The 27,247-nt window shown below is 35.7% G+C and overlaps 1 protein-coding gene across 1 annotated transcript in view; it reads left to right on the forward strand.

Annotated features, from left to right (window-relative positions):
- LOC141456057 (opioid-binding protein/cell adhesion molecule homolog) overlaps window positions 1–27,247 on the forward strand; it is an 869,090-nt gene that overhangs the window by 434,870 nt on the left and 406,973 nt on the right. Inside the window, exon 2 of the mRNA XM_074131654.1 lies at window positions 17,812–17,961. Coding sequence (XP_073987755.1) covers window positions 17,812–17,961 — 150 coding nt within the window. The remainder of the gene's footprint in view (window positions 1–17,811; window positions 17,962–27,247) is intronic.

Below are 27,247 nucleotides of genomic sequence, written 5' to 3' on the forward strand. Positions count from 1 at the left end.
AAGGACTCGGCTCAAGTAGGATTTCGCCGTTTAAAATTTTTGGCAACTTTGCTTCTATTAGCTGCTCACTCCGAGGTGGAACAGCGACCTTCCGTACGGATGAAACTCTTGCTAACCCCTCGACAACAGGTTCTTTATTCCTGGGTTCACGGTTAGAGTGATCCCCCACTTCTTGATTCTGGAATGAAATTATTCCCCGGGACGCATCTACTACTAACCCTACTTGTTTCATCATATCCCAGCCCATAATGCCATCTCCACGGGTAGTAACTTCAGCAATGGCAAATTGCTGATAGAACTTTTGTCCATTCAGCAACACTTCCACGGTTTGTATTCCCTGAATAGGTATGGCCACGCCATTTACCCCCACTGCCTGCCACTTTACCGGCGTCACTAGAGTGCCAGCTTCTGGTTCTTTTAAGATAGATATATCAGAACCACTGTCAACTAGCAATTGTTTGGGTTGGCCGCAAACGTAAATATCCACCAACAAGCAATCTTTCTCCGATGAAGATATGGTGGTAACGCAAGGAGATTCTCCTAAAAAGACGGGTTTCTCGCCGTCGGAGATACCGGCGAGCCCACGTCGTTTGGGTCCATGTTAGCGAGCTGACATCCCTGTACCTTAGGCCCTTTTGCCCTCTTCGAACAATTCCGAGCAAAGTGGCCACATTCTCCACAAACGAAACAATACAATAATTTTTTTTGCTTAGTTCTCCCTTCAGAAGAGGAGCTGCTATTAGGCATGACTTTATTATCACGAGGTGAGCGAATGGGACAATTCCTTACTACGTGGCCTTTTTCGTGGCATCGGAAACATGCGAGTGCTTCGCTCGTATTCTGGCGGCTTGTCGACACCATTCCTACTTGGGACGCGCCTGAGCTTTGCATAGATTCCCACTCATACCCTACACGGCGATTTCCCTCCACCTCTTCAACTCTAGCGGCCTTCCACATCGCTTCCCGCAGCGTGCCAGGTGGATCATATCTCAACTGTCGGCCTGCTTCCCCTCGTAACCCTTTTATATATGCAGCTATGACACAGCTTTCCACTTGGGCTTCACCCCAGCCTGCTCCTCCAGAGCTTGACCCACTCGGAATAGTTTGTGCCCCATATTTCAAGCAACGGTCAGCGAAATCTCGAGCGCTTTCATCTGAGCGTTGGCGCAATGAATTTAATTCTAATAACCGTTGTGCAGGGGTCGCGAGGTCAACAAACCTTTGGCGAAGTACGTTTTTGAAATCTTCAAAGTTTGCATTAGGTACCCTTAATTCTTGGTGTCCAGAAATACACAACGCCGCAGCCCCCATTAATTTATTTCTGCATACAATTTTCAGGTCCGCTTCCGACCATCCCCCACTACTGGCCACGTCCTCTAAATTCTGAATGAACTCTTCCACAGAAACCTCATCAGGGCCCCCACCCCATGGTTTTATGAGTGCCTGTAAGCTAAGATCCCGTTTCACACGTAACGCCCCTCCTTCAGTTTCGCTGGACGCAACCTGGCTTAATTCATTCTTTACCTTTACCAACTCTTGTTTCAGTTTCGCAAGTTCAGCCTCCATAATCCTACCACACGATTCGTTTTAATGAGCTGATTCGATAGATACCAAACACTTATATATTGTGATTATCTGTAAAATATTTATGGGAAAAATTGAAATTTAAAATTTACTTAAACCAATAAATATAAATTTTAAAATTTTCTTTATGAAAACTTAGTACATTAACAACCATCTAAAACACAAAAAAAATTGTCAAAACCCCGGAAAACGCAGCGTTTCCGAGATAACGCACGAACGTCTCTCAAGGTCGCATCAAGTAGGTAAGTGTGCCACAGCAACTCCCACTCCCGTCAGTCACACACGGACCCCACACACCTGTCACCAGTTGTAAGGAGAGGGAATTGGGTTGTGTTTAGAGTACAACATGGTTAGTTCAGAGGTTATAAACATATATTTTTATAATTACAATATAAAATAAATACGCTTCTTTTTAATTAATAAAATACCCCTGCCATTCAGCTGAATGCGTACAGAATAATAATAATTACTAAATGATCCCCAATACAATATAAATAATAAATAATAATAATAATAATAACTACAGAACTAATACTTAATTTAATATCTTAATTCTAATTTAACTTAAGCCTACAGAATCAAAGTCCCTTCAAATAACTCCCCAGGTTAGCGGTTAACACATGAAAGTACACAAGTGCCTCACGCAAGAATCCTCGCTGTCGCTTCCTTCCGTCTGGGCCCAGTCAAGCAGTGCCTCACACCTCTGCTCCTCTCTTCGCCTGCACCTCTCTCTCTCTCTTAGCTCAGACCGAGCAAGGTGCTCCAGGTGATGCGGTATAAGCAGCGGTATAATTACTGATCTGTAGTTGTATTAACTGTCTGTTTAACCCATTAGTGCTCAGAATTATAAGTTGTTAGGAATTTTGTTTATGTCGGTTATTTTCTTTTCTAAAGGCATTCTAGTTTAAGGGAAAAATACTAAAAAAAATTATTTTGTGTGCCATCATATAAAAAACCCATGGCAACTATAGTTGCCACTGAGCGTTAACGATATAATTTTGGTTGAAGGTTCATAAAAATAAGAAGTAGAGTTAAAACTAAAAAAACTTTAATTAAAATCGATTTTACAAGCATTATAAAGTATTGTTTAATGTAAATACACAGAAAAAAGAGAAAAGTATAAAATATAAATTTTTAGTGGTGGAATGCCTCAAAACATTCAGGATGAAGTGGAATGTTACACTTATTGCATAGATATGTTGTCCTCCTTGAGCAAGTCTTGCATCTTCTGTATTTTGATTCACCTTTTATGATGAGGTGATCCTTTCTGTCTCTTCGGATGTCTTCTATGGCCGATGAATTCGTTAACGAAGGTAACGATGGTCCTGATCTAGATCGACCAGTGCCAAAACTTGATAAAATTTGTAGCACAACTTGCCTTCTAAACTGCAGATAAGGTATGATGTGCCCTAAATTTCTGTATGTCAGCCAACCTTGGACACAGCTCACATCCACTGACCATGCAAAAAAGGCCCACCACCATTTTTTATTTCTTATTTTCGTTCTATATTGACGACCATAATATGGAATAATACTTTCGTCTATGGAAACACATTCCTTCGGGGAGATCATTTTAAATGATTGATTTAAGTATTTAAAAAGAGGACGAACTTTATATAATCTGTCACCAGTGATCTGGGAATTGTCATTTAAATGAATACATCGCAAAATATCCTCAAACCTTCTTCTTCTCATGGCTTCTGCAACAACTGCTACTTTGCAATCGGGCTCTTCCTGCCAATACATTCTCTTACTAGGGAGTTGATGATATCCCGAAAGAAGCATTATCCCAATAAAAGTATGCATTTCCTCATATGTAACGTTCAGGCTGTGGTTACCTTTTTGGCCTGAATATAAATTTGTTTGTAGAACTATATGATTTATTAAATCATTACTGAAAAATAATTTAAATGTATCCAAGGGCGATGTTACGGTATTCTTTATAAAGTCTTCAGTAGAAGGCTCAAAAAAATTCTTATAATGATCCGGTAAGACCCATTTCATTTGGTTGGACACTGACCATTCGGATTTAGAAGGTTTAATCTTAGGTACATTTTTTTTCCTTTTCTTTGGAGGTTCATCAGATATAACCTGGGTCTCTGCAGTAAGTTCAGTTTCATCTTCTTCGAACTCCACACTTACTTCCGTCCTCAATATCCGGCCTGGCAAATGTGATGCATCACCGACAACTTCGTCATCAGATAAATCCGAATCTTCGTCAGTAACTACGTCACCAAATTCAGCTGGTGCTATAATTGCTGCCGACCTTATCCCTCTAACACAGTCTGGTCTATAATATTCCTCAAGGGAATTTAGTAGCCCATCAACAGTGTATCTCGTATCTCGAGACCTAAAATTAAAAAAAATAAGAAAAAAAGAATAAGTATATCCCCTGCAAAATATATGCGTAGTGAAGAACAAGTTTTAGGAACAAAAAGTTAAATGCTATCACTTGTGCTCATTGGCAACTTTAGTTGCCACCAAAGTTCAACACTTTATTTTGAAAAGAAAAACATTCATTTTTGTTGATAACTTAGACCAAATAATAGATTATACATCCATCTAAAATAATGCAACATAAAATTTAATAAATTTAAAAACGAAAATTGAAAGTACTTACATTTTTTTAGGTTCCAAAAGTTGCAGAAAAAACGACCATCAAAAATAACAAAATTTCTTAAAGAAAGAAAAACTTTCACTAGCAAACAAAATTGTTACAGTGAAGGGAGGTTATATCCTCAATGCTACCAACGAAACAAACCTTAAAAGTCCAAAAGCAATTATTCCAGAATTTTTCAAAAATTTAGGCAACTACGGTTGCCACTGAGCACTAATGGGTTAATGCAGCTGCATTCCAGGCCTCGCTTCGGCCGATACTACCTCACAGACCAACCGGCCGCTTGCCCCACTCCACTACTATCGAGCGCTCCCCACTCTACTGCTGCTTCTTCTCCTCACCACCACCGTTACAGTAGCATTGTAAAAAGTTATAATTTCGGGTTTATTTTTGTTCCCTGTTCGGCTGTCAATGGATTTATCGCTATGCATTGTAGATAACAGAATTACTGCTCTTGATTTTTTGGGTACATAAGACACCATAGAAATTTTCTTTGTGAACCCAAAAAGGTAGCTGTTCGCTTCCCTTGCTTTGTGTGGCAGAAATGCAGTAGAGATTTCTGGCTTATTTTTCCTAAGAGTCCCAACAAAGGTTAAGAAATGAACGGCACACACAGTCACCTCAGGTCAAAACACTAAGAAATGAACTACACAAACTGTCACCTCGGGTCAAAATGGCTGGTTCGCGCCCGTACAGCAGGCAGCGGGAAAAAATCCTATGCCATCTCAATCAAAATACGTCAAAAAGAGATCAATAAAAATTTCGCAAGCCCAGCCCTTATGGATATTAAAATAGAAGACTTGAAAGTATGTGCTGGGTCAATATGATCCGACGTGACGGCTGAAGGGTTAAGGGACAAGCTTAAGTTAGTAATGGTAACAGTACAGATGTACTTAATAATCTAGAGCCAGAAGGTTTCAGTGGTGTCCGTCAGTTAATTGAATGATTGAGCTATCAGAGAGTTTGGTTGGCCTGGCTTAATTTCACTGTAATTTGCGGATCCTTTAATTAGAAATAGTTATTGTAGCTAACATTTTTTTTTTTAACTTATTTGTTTAGTTGCCATCGCTAGTTGCACTATAAGTAACAATGACAATAACTGACACCACTACAAACTCACTAATTGAGGGGAGAAGTTACGCAGTGATAACACTCCCTAAGTCGTCTCCAGGATTAGCTACTCTCTTCAGAAGAGAGAAAATCGCGAGGCCACTGGCGTTTTAATTGCCTGGGAGGATGATCTGGAAGATGATGAGATGATAAATGGCGGACAAGATGATTGGAATTAAAACTTTTGTAGCGTGTTCGTGCAACCTGAAACGGAATTTACAGATATGTGTGGATAGTCAGATTTGAAACGTAAAATGGAGCGTTAACGATAGTGCGGAGAATTTTAGACTGAAGAGATTGAATTCTGTGAAGATTGGAGCGTTTCGTTGAACCGTAGCTAACATTAAATGACAGTAAATTTTAACAAAAATGTCTCACAGAACTTTAAGAAAGAAATATATTTTTCTATGTTAACGAAATGAAATTCTGTAAAGTAAGCACCAACCGAGTTAAAGATAATATTTTGTGGAATATTTAATTTAGGTAAAAAACGTTTGTGACTTTTCTCAACAACTTTTATGCTGGTAAAGCTTTGTAGTAGACTCCAAGTTTATTATAATTCTTGGTAAACTTTTATATATATATACGAAAATGCCGGAAATTAATGGTAAAAACTTATTTAAGTTGCTAACCCGTTAATAGTATTAAAAATTAGCGGCCTGCCGTGGGGCTACAAGATATCATTAAGAAATGTTACTTTGTTGCCACAACCACCTTTTTCTGCCCAGTAAGTATAACGAAGTAGGCGATAAAGTTGGCTTATAGTAAGCGAACTGGGCGACAAACCTGATTAGAAGTTAACCTTGAACGGTCATTGTATCTAAGTGAGGATTGAATTATGTCACAGTCTAACTTCTTAAATCCTAACTAAGTTTAGCTCACTTATTTAGAAGATCAAACCTTTTTTTTTTGGAAAACCACTTTCCCAAACTTGGTTGCTATTTAAGTCAAAATGGATCAAATAAACGTGATAAATATCTCTTTGTTGCGAACAAGTTGGCATATTCTTTTTTTTCTTATTGTTGCTCTAACTTTTATTATCCAAGAAATGAAATTTTCAATTCTTTTGAGGTATTAGTTAGGAAATTTTCTTTTTATACTTTCTTATTGGTGTTATTACTAAATAATACTTTTATGGATCTCTTATTCGTCTCTTATGTTACTGGAAAATTATGGATAGGAACTTTTCTATTTTTATTTTATTTTATTTAAGGCGCGTCAACATCGATTTTATAAAAATGGTAGACTATACAAAAAACACGAATCAACTGCACCAAAATTTTACTATGTGCTCATCACACTAAAAATTATGCGATAAACTTGAAGAGGCTACCTACCCTCTCACTGTACACCGATACATCAATATTGAATTTTTTATGATTTAAGGCGCGTCAACATCTCAGGTTATTGGCGCCCACAGCTTTTTTCAGTGTACTGCCGGCCTCCAGACAGTATTATCTTGTTTCAAACAACACTGTCAATCACCTGACAGTGTGCTGTAAGAGCTCCTAGGAAGAGAAAATCTAAGGGCCAGCAGCTGGATTTGAACCCGGGATCTCCGCGTGGGAATCTAATACTCGCTAACCACTTAGCTGATCCCTTCCCAGATGGTAACTGTTATTAGTATTATTATTATTTTTTAACCTTTTATTGGAATTTACCACTGCAACGGTTGTTGCAACAAGCAAATATGGTACCTGATAAAAAAAAATAAAAGAAAATCATGAGTGGAGAAGGCGCCCAGTGGTGTCACTCCAGTGCTTTGCTATACTGCTCTCACGATAAGAATAGATCACGATGGCATCTTCTCTTCAATCTCCTTAGAGGATTACCTGGTAATGTGGAAGAAGATAAGTGTTCTATGAGAGGTTTAGGATGAGCTGCTGTAGAGTGCAATGAAATTTGAGAAAAAGAGTGTTAGCGAGATCTGTAATGAAAAAGATTTTGAGGTCATTATGGATAGTGAGGTTAGAACGGAGCATTAAGAAGTTTTCAAAATATTTTTGACTGTAGTGTCTGGAAGCGTAGAGAGCTGGAACGTTTAGTCGATCCCCAGACTTCGATGCTGTATAACCAAATAGGTCGCAGTAACAGAAGGTATAAGAGTGTTTTGTTATGTAGGTTGTTTCGAACGTTGGTCAAGTAGTCTGGTGAGTAGTTTGTAGCATTGGGTTAGTTTCTTGTCTTTTCAGTCTAGTATGGGGATTCCATGTCAACCGTTTGTCTAGATGCAGTCCAAGGTAGCGTACTTTGTCCACAATTGGTATAGGAGTTTGGTTCAAGATGATGGGTGGTAGGGTTTTCCGTCTAAGAGTAAATACTATATATTTTGATATCGTTATGTTATTATTATTATTATTTGTCTTAAATAATATACATTACTGGTTTAATGATTATAATTTGTTCTTAAGTTTTAGTTTTTTAACGCTAATTGCGTTTTTAAATGTCCCATTGATATCCTCCTCTCAAGTTTCATTGTTCTACTGTTCTGCAGTTGTAATATTAAAATAAATAATTTGTTAAGTATCAATTAATTTTATTTTTTTAATAGTGTATATAATATAATCTTGTTCATGGCTGCGAATCTCGTTGAAAAAAGAAATACGTTACGCTGATTAATCAGCATTCACGCAAGAACGATCCTTTAAAACAAACCAATTGTTATATCTACCCCTTTACAGGGTGGTAGCTTGATAAATGGAGGAAGGGAAATTGGCGCTGAATAAAACAAAAATGAAGAGTCGGATTCTGTTCTGAAAACAAAAAAAAAGCGCAAACTGAGGGGCTTGTTCCCGCGTTTTTTTTTGTTTTTTTTTTTTTTTACGATCAGTGCTGTCAACATTGTAATGGAGTAGGAGTGCCAATGGCCGGTAAAGTATTGATATTCAGTAATTTCTAAAATTTATATGTCGCTCATTCTGTTGCCAAAAAAAACCAAACTGAAAAATTTTATTTAAAAAAAAAGGTCCAGATAATCACATCCTAAGTGTCAGAAAATCCTAATTTTCGAAAGAACGACTTAATGGCACTTGGTCTTTAGATATTCCAAAAAAGCAGTTACAATTTTGTTCTGATGCGGTTCGTATTCTCCCCTGAGCAGAAAAACGGGTCTTTAGTTGTTTGTGACATGTTAATGCATGGGTACGTTAGTAGTGGTAAGCATTAGAAAAGTGACGTAACTGTTTAATGTAGTGAAAAGCTTTAATAGTTACATTTGCTGTGGAACAATGACGTTACTGTGTTAATTGTCCTTTTTTACTTTTTTATTTTAATTTAAGGGAGCGCCTTTATCAGAGAAAATTGGCGCCCGGAACTCTTTTTTCAGTGCCCTACCGGGCTTCAGACTGGGTTCTTCTCTCCTTGCTGAAACCATTATCCATCAATGGACAGTGAACTGTAGAAGCTCATAGGAAGAGAAGATCTAACGGCCAGTTGCTGGATTTGGATTTGGGATTTCCGCTTGGGAATCCAGAATAGCTAATCCCTTCACTGTTTAATGTCATTTTCCCCCCAAATGTTTCAGGAAATGTGATGCCGAATTAGCAATTTTCGGCGCTGTATGTCACCTTTGAATGTTAAATTCCCGCACATATCTTTTTTTTTTTTAAATTGTGTATTTTTAAAATTTGAAATAAATTTGCTTTACTCAATTTCGAGGGAATTTTGAAAACTAATATAAAAAATATATCTAGCAATAAACATTGGAATACACCATTATTATTATTGTTTAATCGCCATCAATGGCCATCTGTGAAAGTTTGCTGGCTTTAAAGGATTATCAGATTATTTATATGATCAAAGCATTGCTCCGAATTTTATCTGGATTAATTACTAATCAAATCTTGATTAAATCCATTTACAGAATTTACTGAATGTGATGAATTTTCCGTTCCCCTCATAGAATTCATTAAAATATTTTTATTTATATCGAGTTTCTAGAAGGCATTTCATTCCAAAATTCTATAATGAAATTGCTAAATTACACGAGAAATAACGTGTAGATAAAGCACGTGCGTATCCTTCAAACTGAAGGAACCACTTAAATGGAAAAACATAAAAAACAACCTGAGAGGAACATGATGCAAGATGACCGTTAATTAAATTCTCAAGGTTCTAACTTTTAGATTATCTTCAAACTCTACAATTCGAATCAATTTGTAAAATAACTTTTACGGACTGAGAGTGGCTCCAAATGGATAATTCGACGAACTCAAAAATCTAAACTTTCCTTTATGGAAAGGTCTGTTAATGGAAGAAAACTGCTATCCTCCGGACAGTGTTCTCTCGTTACTGAAAACACTGGCCATCACAGGACAGTGAGCTTTACCGGATGGTAAAAAGGAAATCTAAGGGCAGGTTCTCTGCTTGCTGAGAGCAGTGGACGACTATGATCTAATAGTGAGCCAATTCCTCACCATTGGTTTAAAAAGCTTCTCTCTTCATCTGCAATCAGAAATCTTTTTAATAAATTCTACAATAAATAAATAAAAAATAAAAAAATTGATAAGAGAATAGATTGATGGTTGTATTTTCTATTTAAGGTCACAAAAAGCTTGAACGAATTTCGTGCCATGAAAAGAAAACTGAGAAAATTAATTTACCAAATAATGGGTCCAGTTGAAACCAATCTAAGATTCTTTTTTTTTAAAAGTAATTTAGCGAACAGATGTGCACAATCTCTTAAAATTCTTCAAAGTACTATCCTTGGGCCTCTACACATTTTTTCCAGCGACTTTGCCACCCTGAAAGGCGTCTTCGGGGACCTCTCGCAAGGCTTTCGTCACGGCTGATTGGATCTCTTCTACGGGCAAAAACCGGGTTCCATTTCAGGGCTGCCTTAATCCGAGGAAACAAAAAGAAGTGTGCTGAGGCGATGTCAGGACTATAGAGGGGGTGGAGCAGCGTTGGCACCTGGTGTTTGGCCAGGAACTCGCGGACTCGTAGCGCGTTGTGGCAAGGCGCGTTGTCGTCATGGAGTTTCCAGGTAGCGGAGATGACTTTTCTCGTCCTGATGACTCTTTTTCGGAGTCTTTCCAGCAAATCTACGTAGCAGGCAGCGTCAACAGTCTGTCCTTGAGGAACAAACTCCTTATGCACCACTCCTTTACTGTCGAAAAAGACAATGAACATTGTTTTCACTTTTGATTTGCTCATTCTTACCTTTTTGGGCTTGGGGGACTGGTCGGTGTGCTACTCAGAGCTTTGGCGTTTTGTTTCTGGGTTGAATTCAAAAACCCAGGTTTCATCATCAGTGATGACGTTGTCCAAATAATCAGGTTCAATTTCAATACGTTGCAAAAGTTCACTTGAATTTCCTCTCAGTTGGTTTTTCGTGACACGGTCGGCGCGCAGAGGTTTACAATAACTGACGCTCGGCCGCTTCCTCAGCTTGGAGAGCATTGAGACCGGTTTCGCGGCAAAGCTTAACGTCCCCCCCGACCTACTCCAAGTGCTTCGGCCCCACTCCGACCGATAGGAGCGGCGCGGGAAATTCAATTGCATTACTTTTGGAACGCACCCTGTATATCTAGTAATATTTCTTTGTTTACTCTAGGTAAAAAAGGGTCTGTTCTTTTAATCCAGAGTCTGGGTAAAGGTAAAATAACTTGCTTGAAATATTGAATGTATTCAGGATAAAATCTCTGTTTCACACAAACGCACATACGGTGCCACTCTCTCACTGTCGGATAGAGTTCTCAGACTTGCACTTTCGTAGTTCGGTTTCTCCGCTAGAGAAAGAAAAAAGAAAGAAATTTAATTGAGAAATTCCCTGGCCTGCCAAATGCCAGCCGAGATTGCCAACTAAATATCGCACAGACGACCCAATGGAAAGTTGCAAAAGTAAAACAATATTCTAAATACTTTTAGATATAAATTTAAATATATTAGGTTCTAAAGTTTAAAATATTTTAAGCAAGTTGATATAAAACCTTGGGGCTTAGTACGTTGGGGGTACGAGGCTTAAGAGGGAGGCAGTCAACTGGAGGAAAATCACTGAGGCTTCAAGGGCTACAAGAGGAAAATAAACTTGTTCATACTCCGTTCAAATCTCCGATGAGAAAACAGCGGAATCGAAATACGTAACCTATATCGATAATCACTAAGCTAAGTCACTTATAATCACTATGATAATCTTATAATCAAGTAGTGTTGTCTTTATTACAACGAGCTAATCTTCTGTGTTCTTAAATAAATACTCTTCACTACAAAAGAGGTATTATACATCACGGTAGCTGAGAGATTAGAGACAAGACCTGCAAAGGTAATATGTATTGTGGTACTGGGTTCGATTCCCGAATTCTAGTCCTTGCAATTTATTGAATGTTTAATAATAGAACTTGGTAATAAAGTATGTTTGCTAATCGCCTCCGTCCAAGATACCTAATTTGGTAGTTTGACGTAATGCCCCCCTAAAAAAATAGGTATTAATTTTTTACTTTTTACGCATAAGGTATGAACTCATAAATACAGGAAATTCTAGACCAATTAATCAGTTATCTAATATTTTTCTTTTTAAATTATTTTTTGTAATTCAATAAAAATTGTTAGTTTACGGGATTTTTGGTTAATACCGGGGAGATCTGGGACAATTTCCTTAGAAAAAGTATGGATGATCACTGCGGTTACTGTGTCTTAGACCGCAGAAATCTGGGGTACAGGATTAGATTAGATAGTATAGGGAAGCGGATGATATCGAGTTTTCCATCTTAAATACTACTATTTAGGAGTAGGTTAGGAAATATAATATAGGAATCAGAGGTTCTATTGTTAGTATGACTGAATCTGTGGAGGTTAGACTTAGAGTCCGGATTTTAGCACCTATGTAGATTAGCTTAAGTGTAAAGAAGTCGGCAAGATTAGAGAACTCCAACTCAAGTTATACAAAAATGGTATCGAAGTGTGGTTATATTGTATAAACATATTTGAAGCGGATTTCTTGCTTACGTGATGTTCAACATGGGAACTTTTGGGTGGCATAAGGACACTATCGCCCATCTTCTGGGAAACGCAAGAAGTTTCTTGGTTCTTCAGTTTGGGAATTCACAAAATCTGCTAGTTTCCGACATACTTTTTCTCCATACAAGGTTGCTTATAACTACAGCTGGAAACTGTAAACCTGGTCCTTCAGGTAATGGGCAGAACTCAGATTATAAAAAGCGAACGTCCATCCAGTGTGTAAAACTGTCACGCTGCACTTGTGCACCAGAAATACGGTGTAAGCATTAATTGCAAACGTTAATTCTCATTGCTTGCTGTTCAGCTTGGGTTAGCTGCGGCCGTTAAAAGCCATTTTAATAAAAAACGTGTATAGATTAAAAGAAATAGGCTGAATAAATGTCCTGACCGTTTGAAATCTGCTCAGTTGCCGCCTTCCTATCCTGTTTGTAGCTCACTACTCCAACAATAAAATATCAAAAGATAACTACTGGTTTTACAATACTCGTATTTGAACAATAAAATATAAACTGCTACAAAGTCAGATAATAAAAAAATAATACACATTTCAAGTGTTCAAAAGAGTAGCTGAAACAATAAAGTTTATGTTCTTCCAATAACTTTTTCTCTCAATAAGTTGAGCACAACATTCTCTCTAGTGCCATTTCAACAGGCGTTTTTAAACATTTCAGTGGTTACAATCATAAATAGAGTGAGTGAACAAATAATAATAATACTAAAAAAAGTTGCATCTTTTTTCATTTCCATTAATGTTGAAATTAGTTACGATACTGATACTTGTAAAGTACTTCGAGTTAGTTACCTTATTGACTGTGCTTATTTATTTTATGTTTATATTATTTTTTTTTTAATGATTTAAGGCGCGTCAACATCTAAGGTTATTGGCGCCCGGAGCTTTTTTCAGTGCACTACCGGCCTCCGGACAGTGTTCTCCTTTTACAGACAACACTGTCCATCACCGGACATTGAGCTGTAAGAAGCTCCTAGGAAGAGAAAATGTAAGGGTCAGCAGCTGGATTCGAACCCGTGACATTCGCGGGGGAATCCAGTATGCTAACCGCATAGCTAATCCCTTCCCTACCGTGCTTATTAAAATTTTAAATGAAATAAGTATTTATGTTTTTTGTTTTTCATTCGGTATTTGGTTTTAGGTTTTCTAATTCGTGAAATAAATACGTAAAACCAGCAGTAATGAATGCAAACATCTCTGTGACACTTAGACCCCATTAAAAAAATGAATATACAGGGTGACCAAAGTTATATGCTCCACCCACTTCTTTTTTTAACGGCGGGAAATTTCAAAAAAATAAAACACGTATTTAATCATTTTTAGTCTAGTTTATTTTCAGTGATTGTCCCAATTTTTTAAACGCCTGTATCTCGAGATACAGCATCCAACTTTTGTTTTTCAAATGGAACGTTATATTTTTTGTTGTATAGTTGTAACGTTAGTATTTGAGCTCCTAAAAACAACAAAAAAAATTTTTTTGAAATCGGTTAGATTTTTCAAAAGTTATGGTAATTTAAAATATGAAAAACAAATTTCAGTTTACTGTCAAAATTACGTTATTTTTTTTAAAGAATCCAAAACTCTGGACTCTCACACTTTGCTTTTAGCAGCACTTGTGGTGGCGAAGTCAAGATCTAGGTAGGCTAAAGTTATTCGACGTTCAGGTTGTATTTTCTACAAACGTTTGGTGTGGAGTTTTAGGAAATCAACTAATCGGCCCATACTTCTACAGAGAGAACTTAACTGGTGAAAGGTATCCAACTTTTTTTTCAGAGACATTTTGCCAGTTCCGCTTGAAGATGTTCATCTATAACGTCGGCTAGATATCTATTTTCAACAAGATGGTTACCCGGCAAGAGTGGTTCGAGGTTACCTGGACAGAAATTTCCATTAAAAGTGCTTAAGGACTCACTATCCCATCTAATGGCCACCTCAATCTCCGGACTTAACCCAAATGGACTATATTTTGTGGGGATACCTAAAAAAATAAAGTGTAAAGTATCCTTAATCCCGTGGCTTCAGTCGATGATCTGAAACGTCGAATTACTCTAGCCTGCCTAGAACTAGACTTTGCCATCATAAGTGCTGCTACACACAGAGTGTGGGAGTCCAGAGTTTTGGCTTGCCTATCCGTTGGTTGTGCCCAGTTTGAATAGATTCTTAAAAAAAAATAACGTAATTTTGACAATAAACTGAAATTTGTTTTTCATATTTTAAATTACCATAACTATTGAAAAACCTAACCGATTTCAAAAAAATTTTTGTTGTTGTTTTTAGGAGCTCAAATACTACAAAAATATAACGTTCCATTTGAAAAACAAAAGTTCGATGCTGTATCTCGAGATACAGGGGTTTAAAAAAATGGGTCAATCACTGAAAATAAACTGGACTAAAAATGATTAAATACGTGTTTTTTATTTTTTCGAAATTTTTCGCCGTTAAAAAAAAAGTGGGGGGAGCAACTTTGGTCACCCTGTATAAAAACCAAATTTTAAAAATCTGGTATGTAACTTAGAATTTGCACTAGTAAGGATGGATGTCTATTACAATATTCCCTCAATAAAATGATATTTTTTAAGGAATTGTGTCTTTACAGCTCCTCCGAATTCCAGTTAAGTCCTTCTTGTGATAGATTAGCTTAACGTACTTGTGTCTAAAGTTTAAACGAAATTCTCGGAGACTGGGCAATACTTACAGAAACTGATTGGTTTGTCAGTGGTATCTCCAATTGAAGAATTTTCCTCCACTAAGAGTTTAGATCGACATTCTTTACTCATAACTAATAGACTGGTAAATGAGTTGAACGATATACTCGTGCATATTAAATGAAGCAATGAAAGCAAAAAATTCAAGCCTCATCAGTTCTCATTAATTACTAATTACGTATCTTATTTTCATTGCTCATTATATTTTTGAGTAAAATATATTATTATTATTTATTTTCTGAATCAAGTTTCAATCCAGAGGCACTAGCAAGTCCCTCAAATTTTGATTCGTAATAAAGTCACATTAAAAAATAAAAATAAAATAAATGAACAATAACGACTTTAGATTATCAATTTGGATATTTAACTCTATTGAGATGTATAAATATTATGATACAATAACAGATGATGTGGCTACGTTATAAGCTGTATTAATTGAAGCCAAATTTCATTCACGATCAGTTGATTCTATCACTGAATGTTGCTGAACGTCTAAAATCGTTCAGAATGAAGTAAAAACGCATTCTATTCAAGTATTGTAGATTATGTTAAATTTAACTTGCAAATAATCGTTTTTTTGATTGCAGTTTGAAAAAATTTAAATATGTATTACAAAATAAAAAATAAACAAAGTCATTTTATTTTGAGTAACAGCGATTTTGGCTTCTCAATTACACCTTCTCGTAAGAATTGCATCGTAGTAAGATATCGTTTTAGTAATTACAATTCTATGGAACATTACGGATATTTTAATCAATATTAGCAAAAGGGCGACTAATTATTGGCGTAACCGTAGTTAATTTAAATAACATTAATGAGATAGTACTTAGTAGTAAATTGCCAACAATTTCAACAGATAGATGTACGAACTGAATACAATTATACTATTAATGTAGACACAAAACAGATAATGGACTGAACTATTTTCTCTATAATCAATATGGACTTAATGTTGAGGCAAACAATTTGGTTTAGAGGTGGAAGAAGTGCAATTGACAGCCAACAGTTTGAACCAATTCTGTGTAAATTATGTCAGTAACTTGTTTCGCCAAACTTTCCAAACAGTTAACATAATTTACTGAATTCAATTTTATTTTAGTTTTCCTCTTTTGTCTAACATAATTTTTATCTTTTCTTAAATCGTATTAATCTAAATACTTATCTTAAATTTGTTTGCTTCTGCACAAAGCTATACTTTATTAATACATAAAAATCTACGAGGGTCGTTCGAAAAGTCCGTGCAAAAATAAAAACTACTTAATTTTTTGGGGTAAACCATTTTTATTTTTCAAGATAGTCTCCTTTTAGGCTTATACACTTCGTCCAACGCTGTCTAGTTTGTTGATCCCTTCCGAATAATAGGATTTGTCCAAGTCTGAAAAATAGCCATTCGTTTCTGCAATCACCTCCTCGTTTGAATAAAATCTTTTTCCCGCCAGCCATTTCTTCATATTGGGGAACAAATAGTAGTCCGAGGGAGCCAAGTATGGAGAATAGGGGGAATGTGAAACGAGTTGGAACCCTATTTCCATTAATTTTGCAACCACAACTGCTGAGGTGTGAGCTGGTGCGTTGTCGTGATGGAAAAGGACTTTTTTGTGGGCCAATCGTAGGCGTTTTTCTTGCAGCTCGGTTTTCAAACGGTCCAATAACGATGAATAATATGCACCTGTAATAGTTTTACCCTTTTCCAGATAGTCGATGAGGATTATTCCTTGCGAATCCCAAAAGACAGTCGCCATAATCTTTCCGGCCGAAGGAACGGTCTTCGCCTTTTTTGGCGCAGATTCCCCCTTGGTAACCCATTGTTTAGATTGTTCTTTGGTCTCAGGAGTGTAGTGATGTATCCATGTTTCATCCACAGTGACGAAACGACGCTTAAAGTCCTGCGGATTCTGCTGGAACAGCTGCAAACCGTCCTTGCAACACTTCACACGATTTCGTTTTTGGTCAAGCGTGAGCAATCGCGGCACCCATCTTGCGGATAGCTTTGTCATGTCCAAATGTTGATGCAAAATATTATGTACCCGTTCATTCGAGATGCCCACAGCACTAGCAATCTCACGCTCCTTCACTCTTCTGTCATCCATCACCATATCATGGATTTTATCAATGATTTCTGGAGTAGTAACCTCAACAGGGCGTCCAGAACGTTCAGCGTCACTTGTGCCCATATGGCCACTCCGAAAATTTTGAAACCACTTATAAACTGTTCTAATCGAAGGTGCAGAGCCACCATGATGTTTATCAAGCTTCTCTTTAGTCTCCTGAGGCGTGTTGCCTTTCATAAAGTAGTGTTTAATCAACACACGAAATTCTTTTTCGTCCATTTTTTGAAAATCACTCGACTTCCTCGATTCAAACGAATGCCAAACACAATGAAATAGACCGATCTGGCTGAAACTTGGTGTGTGTTCTTCCAAGAGATGCTACTAACTAAACATAACCTCAATACGCGCCAGTGGTGCTATCTCTCTGACTTGCACGAACTTTTCAAACGACCCTCGTATATAATTTTTTTCGTTAATTCTGTAAAATTCCGTAAAATTTTTAGAATATATATTATTCTAGTTTAAAATAAATGTTAAACTGTACCCTTTATTAGCGATAAGTAAAAAGCAATTCAAAGCAAATCAGTAATCATCTAATTTTTCTGGCATGACTTAACAACTACGGGTCCAGGTTATCGTGGACCGTCGCGGAAGCACATACTTGCTAATAACGTTTTTATTAACAAAAATTCAATAATTTTTTGCTTTCTAAAATAGAAGTTATCAATGTAAATCAATTAATTTCCAACTTCTGATAGTTTTTTTTCTATTTTCTAGGTGGTACTCGGACGCCGATTACATTAAGGCCGATCACAGGGCCGTCACTGTCAACAACTCCGTCACCACCATACTTTCTAACCAAAGGTCGGAAGTTCAGAGTGATGTCTGGTGACAGTGTTACACTTCCGTGCCATGCTATGGACACAGGTATACTATTCAATTGTTATTTTATTCTTAACACATACGAATGTTCTTAATATGAATTACTGTTTCCATCAGAATCTTAAACATGGGCACTCACTTTTATTAACCTATATCTCAATAATTAGTTACCATTTAATTAAGTTTAATTATCTGTTGGTTAGTGGCCTGTAAATTTAAGCGCATTTTAGAAGAAGCCTTATGATCCAACAGTGGGAGAACTAATCAAATTTTGCCATTAAAAATAATATCGATCCAAAATTTTTAAGACATTTAATATGAAACGCGCTGGGACACTTGCATTGTTGGTTAGTGACCAATGCTTGAAGTCATTTCAGCCATAACTTGCTTCTTTACCTGAATTCTTGACTAGTTTCTTCTATCATCATGATTTCGATGATAAGGTTAGTTAACGAAGTTTTTTTTTGGAAATTTTAGTTCATTTTAAAGTTACTTTAAGTCTCGAATTCGCAATTAGTTAGCGAAAATAAATTCAAGTATCATAAAAAGAAAACTAGAGATGCGTAGTTAACCACAAATAAGAAAAATACGCATATAGATATTAATAATAAATAAATATTAATTAAATACACAAAATATTTATTAATTTATTTTTTGTATTTTAGAAATGTTTTTTTCTCTTCTAATCATCTTCTTTTTGCCCACTTCTCGGTGATGGACAATTTTGTCTGCAACGAGAGGAAACGGAAAAAAGGATGTGGGCGCCAATGACCTTTGATTTTGACGCGCCTTAAATTTAATAATAACTATAATTGTAAAAATTTGTTTTTAATACCATCAAAATAGAAAAGAGTTATTCTAAGGTAGTTGTTTTTCGTTTATAGTTGGAGCAATATTAAAGCTCAGAGTAACAGGCCGGTAGAGGAGATTTAGGAATTCATAAATTGAGAATAAATGAGGTAGAAAAAATTCAAATTTACTTAGAGCTTGAATTAAAAAAAAAAAAAAACTAACGCTTTGATAACACACAGGTAAATATTTTACTAAAATATTACTGTCAGTTTTGTGTTCATTGTGGCAGCTACCATGAATTCCACAGAGTTCAGTGTTGCCAGTAGCTACGTTCCCTAAACATGAAACCTACATTTTTATATTCTTTGTACAAAATATAGAGTAAAAAGTTACTTACAAAATGTATATCCTTTTAATTAAAATTTCGTTATACTTTATCACCTGTCCATTATGCTTAAATTTTATAGACAAATATTTGAGTATTTGTAAATTTATTAGGGTTACAGTTCGTGGATGAATATATATACAATAAATTATTTATATTTTATTTTTTCACGTAGATATTTCTTTGAAATTCATTTGCATTTAGTTAACTGTATACATATATATCCTATTTTTGGTATTTCAAAAAAAGAAAAGAAAAGCATTTAGCTGCTTGTTTAAAGTGAGCTACGATAGGTAGTGAAGGTTTCGATTTCGATTCGGTCTCGGCTTTGGATCAATAAGGTCAAACAAAAAAAATAAACCGCGATTATTACCTCCAGTTAACTGGCGATATAAACGTTGAAGTCACATTTTACGAATTGTTGTTAGGAGAGTCACCAATAGCGATGGCAAACTCGAAATGGTATATCTTATATAAGGAGCACGCTTTTGTATTAATAAAATAATATTTAGAAAGAAAACTTCAGTAAAATACTTTTTAAAGTAATGACACGAATAAAACGGTTTCGAATCCACACTAAACAGGAAACAAACATCTGGCATCAAAAAAGAAATAACTTCAGTTACTGAAAGTTTAATATATGGTACACCCCACTGACGAAATTCTAAAAGTTGGCGATAAAGTGAAAAGGAGAATTATATTTGAATATATGAAGGAATTAAGAATACAACAGAGTATTTGAACTTTGATGCTAATATTAAGGGGTTATAGGCAGTCAGAGGCGCCAAAAAAGTCATTTTTTCAAAATTTTTTTGGGGGAAAAACGTGTTTACTTTTTTATTCGGGAACTTTTGCGTCATATCAGTCCATGTTTAAAGAACTTATTGTAATTTGTTCGTTACAAATTAATAATAATTGTACTAATGGCGAATATTTTAATGCAACACGTCAAAAAAATGCAACCCTCTCGTGGACATGATATCTTGAGACTGGGTCATCTGAAATCAAAATTTAGAAAAGATTTCGTTAGTAGATGACTTTATCTCGTACATGACCGAAGGATTTAGAAAAAAATTGAATTTTTAATTTTTTGGGACAACTTTAAAGTTTGAGTCACGATTTTCACTAAAAAAAATTGACCATTTTATGTTTGTAAAACAAGTTCTATTCATTGAAAAAAAAAAACTCCTTCGTCCAAGTACGATTTTAATATGTGTAAAAGAAATACGTAAAATTTCAAAAAGATCGGTGCAGTAGATTTTGAAATATCGTGTCCACTGACTTTGAAAACGTAGTTTTCAGAAAAACGCGTTTAAAGTTTTCAGCGGTTAAAGGTTTGCGAATAAAACCTGGATAATCTTTTTTTCAACTTACACAGTGTCATCGATTCCAGGTCCATAAAATAAGTCCTCCATGTCTTCCAAAATGTCCGAGTTTTCCGATTTCTGCTGTCTGCGTAGGATTCTTGCCTCCCGCGTAGCAAGTTGAGCTCTGTGCTCAGCGATGGTAATTCGAACGGTCGGGGCTTGTAAACACTTTCACTCTTACAATTTTGCTCGGATCGACTTGAAATTTTAGGACAACATTCCTGAGATACTATACTTTAATATAAAGAAATAAAAAAAAAAATCGATTTTTTCAAATTTCTGACTGCCTATAACCCCTTAAGCTGAATATAGTTCTTCTATGTATGAATGGTGATGCGAGTATATGGACATAATTAGGTTTGAATAATTGTATTTATTAGCAAGATGAGTTAGATTAGAAGCAAATTCAATGATGTTACATCATACTTCGGCGGAGTAACCTTACCTTTGTCAATACATCATTCAAAGAAAGCAGACAATAGGTGGGAATTTTAAATCTCTATTATTCATAATCGTTTTTCAAACATTCTGATTCTTCCTCAGTGAGTACATACTCGCATTTCCGGTTCAACTATAAATTTTACTAAAATAGTGTTGTTAAATTAGGACTGAAGAAAATTAATTCATTTAACGCCTACAAAATAACATAAAACAAACTTTTGGGTTGAAAAGATCCAGAAAATGATTAAGAATTAAATATGTGGCACAGGACTGAATTTAAAACTGAATTTAGTGGATAGATCAAAGAAATAATTATTTTCAAAGATATTTGTAGATAATCTAAATAGATGATATTTGTATGACTAGTGCGGAAAGTGACTCGTGACAGTACGAGCGTGGAATATTACGACTGGAGCCGAAGACGAGTTTTGTAAACGCACGAGTAAGAAAATACAGTACTAGTTACACACGATATTTTTATTATTCTCAAAAAAGAAAGTAAAATAATTAAAAAATACATTTATTTAATATAATAATATAATCGAAATAGAGCAAACAAGAGTTGTTGAGATTTCACTGGCAAACGACAGCAAAAACAAAGCGTTACCAACAAATTGAAATATCTCATCAACTTAAAACAAAAAATGAAAATATAATAATTAAATAAAAGATGAAATAACCGCAGACACAGAACATTCAGCATCAAATATTAAACACATAATATTGCTGAAATTGTATCTATACTAATTAACTAACAGTACTATTAGTTTTTCTAAATATTAGGTTTGCTTAAGTTTCTTTGCTTTTCTTGTTAAATTAAATAATAAAAACTCCATTTTTGTGCGTATTTCTGCAGCATTGAAGGAGCCGAATTGAGCTATACAGATAATTGATAAAATATAACTTAATAAACTAATTTTAAACGTGATATCAATTATAGTGTGCGGAAATTGGTCACTTTCCTCAGACAAATTAGTGCAGAAAGTAAGTTCTTGTCGCAAAGGATGATTTTCCGCACTCGTAACTATATGGCAAACACAAAACTTTCTCGAAGACCAAGAGGAAAAATAATTTACATAGGATAAAGTTAAGGTTTTAAACACAACAGTAGAGGCCCAGGTTATATGGGAGGAATGGTTATAGCACCAGTAGAGTATGACAGTGGGCCTGCTGCACACATACACATTAAGTCTGAGAGTTAAAGGTATAAAGTTGCCACAAACTTTCTACTTTAGAGAGTAAGCCTTGAGTCTAGCCCTGAGTGGGTTGAGTCTAGTGGATATGAGTTTGTAGAGGAGAAGTGGGGTTAAGAGCAGAATGCTTCTGCAGAACTGTTGGCATGAAAGTGCAGACCATATCCATTCCTCATAAAAGCTTAGTGAAGAAGTAAAACTAAGGGTCGCCTATTCCTAAATAAATTTTCTAATGCAAAATCTCTTTACATTACCACGAGGAACATTTTTAATTTCTCAAAATTTACTTCAATGAAGAGGTATTTTGAAATTAATTATCAGTTTTCATCCGTTAATGGGGGGGGGGGGGGAATAGTTCAAAAAACGAAGAATACGAGAATTTAGAACTAAATATTTTGTTTTGGTACCTCCATGTCTCGAGACAGAAACATAGCCGCTATAATCCTTCAAAAGAATTTAAAGAAATAGAATTATTAACTATTATTAGTAAATAATAAAATTATTAAGAGTGTAGATAGATATTATGAACACTTTAATTTAACTAATTTAACCTTCCAGCGGGCGCGCCCAAAAAGTTACAAAAACGGGCCCGCGTATCTTACAGATAAACTTAGGTATTTTTAATTTTTTCTATCAATAGAAGAAATGAAATTAATTAAATAACATCTGTAATTATTAATAATGAAATAACAAATAAAAAAAGGCTCAGAAAACGACAGTACTTTTTATTTTTTACAAGCCAATAAGTGTAATTTTTCAGCCACTAGACTGTCTGAAAGAGTTCGCAGTTATTTCCTCCTCGTATCTGAGATATACTATGTCTTTTTCTGTCAGTAGAAAACAATATTCTTATAAACAATGTTGTAAATAGTTCAATTTGATGGACATGTATAAAAAAATAAATAAATAATTGATAAGTCTGGAAACTTACTCGAATGGTCGCGAGTATATGTCAGGCACGGATCGACAATTGCAAAGAAATGTACAACCCCAAACAATATAAGATTTTTACTGAAGGAAACTAGTCATGAGGGTGTAGCATTGCTTAAAGGACAGCACTAAACTACGATTATTCAAGTCTTAGTCTGTATCTGTGAGATACTCTCGCCCGATGGAAGGTTAATGATTAGAACAAAACGAGTGTTTTACCAATATAAAATATAGTACTAGCCAACAATAATTCTCTACTGAAAGGCAGTGAAACTGCTTAGTTATTGGTTAAATTTTGTCTCTCGTCTACATCAGAGATTGAATGGTTTCTGTACTTATTGTACGTATTCTATATGTTGTAATGTTCTCCTTGGAAATACTTAAAATCATAGGGTAAATCCCAATGCATCTTTTTTGCTACTTGCTAAGTTTTAATCTCCCTTTAACTGAATTATTTAATGAATTATTTTCTATTTATTCCTTCAAGAGCACCTCAACCTAATAGAAAGCTGGTGCACCCATTGGCGCATAAAAATTAATGAAAGCAAGAGCGTTCAAGTAACTCTCACGCTCAGGCGTCAAACGTGCCCCAGTGTTTTCATCCTCAACAATCCCATCCCTACCTCGAACGTAGAACGCTACCTGGGTTTCTACTTGGACAGTAGAGTCACGTGGAATCCACACACAAAAGACTACAACTAAACAAAAGGTACGGACAACTAAGACGCATGTTCGGACCTAAATCTAAACTAACCACATCTAACAAACTAACTCTCTACAAGACGTTACTTCAACCCATCTGGACTTACGGATCAGAGCAGTGGGGCTCAACTAAACCTTCCAATATCTCCCGCATCTAATCCTTCCAATCAAAAGTCCTTCGCCGTATTGTAAATGCTCCCTATTATGTCACTAACCTTATCCTTCACAAAGACTTAAATATTCCTTTTGTCACTGAAACAATCCATTCACGATTCCTCAATTTCCACAAAAGCCTATCCTGCCATCCCAATCCAACAGCTCAAACTCTTTCCTCAACATCCCATCCAGATAATCCTCCACGACGTCTACAATGACGTTGGCCTCATGATCTCCTAACCTAGACCTTTCCACAACTAAAATTCCCGAGAGTATCAGCACTGGCTGACTTCTCTCTTCCTGCGTCCTTACGGTTGCGGTGTGCGTCGGCTTTGCCGGGCAGTTTTCGCATCCTATAACGGTATAGTACTTGTACTATTAACAATTTGCCAGGTGTATACTCGTATTTATGTTTATACAGATAGCAAATAAATGAATTTAAAAAAAAAAAAATTCTCTTTATAAATTTCTATTTCAATTTTTTTTTATTTTTTTTACAGTTTTACTACCAGTGATGGTATAACTTTTTAATCGCTACGATTCCCCAAAAATGTAATACTATTATTATCTATTAAACGCTTCTTTATGGAGTAGCTGTATGGTCCTTAAGATATTTGTATTAATCGGAAAGCCGCTAGTTTCATTTCTCTAAGAGCTTGCAGTATTCATCGCATTCAACTCTAAACTTTGTTATCTGTCTGGAAGCTGGTGGAAATCAAGTATTAGTTTACAAGTTATGAAACTGTCAATAAAATAACTCTGCCAAAACATGAAAAATGCATGATCGTCCAGATTACCAGCCTTATCTCATAAAGTTATACCCCAGTGCTTCTAGTCACTAATTTTAATTAATCATAATTTAATTTAATTCATGAATCTTCCCTTTCAAGGATGAAGGTTGGTTTTAGCTGCATCCTTCAAGGAGAAGGCGAAGATCTTTTCCCTTACCTAACCTGAGAATTGCAACCTAGAAGTGTTAAAGAAAGTACTTGGCACCGCTTTAAGGACTGGAAAATCTCTGCTTTAACTAAATTCCTCTGCAATTGTCTAGTTAACTTCTTGTGTGCTTAAAAATCCATCAAAATGTCTTGTCTCTTCTCTTCCACTTCCAGAATTTCAGCCAAAAAGTTTTGGAAACCTTTGTTTTCTTCACATCTAATTCCTAAGCGAAAAACATTTTTTGACCATCAATTCTATAGAACCAATTTATCCCTTTAAAGATTTCTTACAGATTACTCTTTGAGAAGAATCTGTACCTATCCTAGGTTCTTCTGCTTAAACACTAGTGACAATTTGTTTTTACATCCATTAGCTTTTTTTTTTTTTTGTTTTTGCGTTTATTTTTGCTACAATCAGCGCGTTAGCGCTAGAAGTATCAGTGATAACAGTAACATTAAATAACAGAAGTATACGAGTGGAGAAGTTACCCCCAGTGGTAACACTCCAAAACATTAGGCTATTAGTCGCTCTCTTCATTTGAGAGGAGATCACGAGGCCACTGTCTCTTAAGGCGTATTGTCCGGGTTGTCAGGAAGAGTTCTAGAAGAAAGATTTTTAGCTAGAGGATTTATATGAGATTGCAGGTTGAAGAGGAGTTTTCTGTATCATGTTTTAGCGACTTGTGTTAAGGTCAGTGTGTATATTCAAGTTGGAGCGCGTACAATAGTTCGAAGTATTTTAGATTGAATGAACTGAATACTTTGGAAGCTTATTCTTAAAACATTTTTTTATAATATTTTTGCCAACGTTCTTTGCTGGAGTACCCATGAAGATGTTACCTAATTGTGACCTAGTTCGGTTACATCTACTTCTTAGTGAATCCTGCCGTTATCTCTCCTCACTAGTCTTTCTGCTGATATTTGTTCAAGGTTTTATTACTTTTCAGTTTGCTTTATTTTTCATTTTTAATGAATCCCTTTAATTTTTAACTGTTTTTATTTATTATTTATCGTTTAATAGGACAGCATTTCATAAATTAATTGTCAATTCAAGTTTTGTTTATGTAACTAACAGAGTTATTCAAAATTATAAATATATAATGACCTTACATTAACCAAAGAAGGATGTAGATTATTTAGCGAGGTATTATACCTGAAGACAGACAATTCAAGTGATGTTACTTCGGAAGACATTATCAAACAGTCAGGAGAACTACGCGTTACTAAAGCTTGTCACCAAAGCAGAAAATTACTGTAGAGAGTATAGAAGTGAAGTGAGTACGGCTAACTAAGAACTGAATAATTGACTAAGGCCATCTAGTAGAAGCTTGGTTACTATCTACCCCCATTTACTCATTCTAGATGGAAGTATGGCATCCTGGCGGTGGTGAATTTGGGAGAGTGGGGGGGCAGTAGAGAGTAGTAAGCTAAAGAGACTCAAGCGGAGGCAGAGCAGTAAACGTCAGTGTCTGCATGAAATATTCCGGCCGTTATACAGCTAGGTCTGAGAGGGCCGAAGCCAAGCTATGGGCAGCGACACAGGAATTGGAGTATAAATATTACTTATATTAGCGTGTTCAAGAAGTGGGTGGCAGGGAGGAAACATAAGGGTAAATGTAACCAAGCGGATGCGCTGAACCGACGACTATCCGGATATTAAAAGGAAGTTCATAAACGATCCCTCTGATTCCTTCTTCCTTTATACTATGCATACGTTTGTCCAATTCGAATTTGTATTATTTAGTATACTCAATTCTTGTTGAAGTCAAATAATATAATTATTGTAAGAATATTCTTATCTATGATTATTATTTATTATTATAGTTTAGGATTTCTAGAAAAGCATTCATCCTTGTAAATGTTTATAACAAAAAAATAATAATTGTGAAAGTTCTTGTTGAACGTCTAGCTGAGAGTTACTGGAAAGAACCTTCGCTCTTTGTTATTGTTCTGTTTGAGGAACTTTGGTTTAGTATATTTCAAGTTACAATTGTAGCACCTTTCTATTAAAGCAGTTTGATATACAGTGGTCTCAACATACTAAAAGGAATCCGCAGCTGATAGAAGGTTAAGGGAATTACAAAATTAGGTCTACGATTTGGCGACACAGAGATGTTAGTATTACTGATAAACTAATGAATTCAACAATTAAATTAAGTGGGTGCTGTTCAGGGCCGGATTTAGATGAAAAGAGGCTCTAGGCTATTCCACTTATGAGGCCCTTTCACCTCCCATTTTTAAGTTTGTAAATTACATGAGAGATAATAAAATACATCACTACATTGATACATCATCACTAATACAGTGTTTGGCTAATCTATAGAATAGCTCCCCGGAGGTGTGGCCTGTTTATTTTTAGGGAGTGGGAAGTACAGCGCACCTACCGGAGAAAATTTAAACTACTTCCCGCCAATGAACTGTTTCGGA

The sequence above is a fragment of the Rhodnius prolixus genome, unplaced genomic scaffold (genome assembly GCF_049639745.1).
Source record: "Rhodnius prolixus isolate KJV_2025 unplaced genomic scaffold, Rpr scaffold_4, whole genome shotgun sequence".
Taxonomy (NCBI): Eukaryota; Metazoa; Arthropoda; class Insecta; order Hemiptera; family Reduviidae; genus Rhodnius; species Rhodnius prolixus.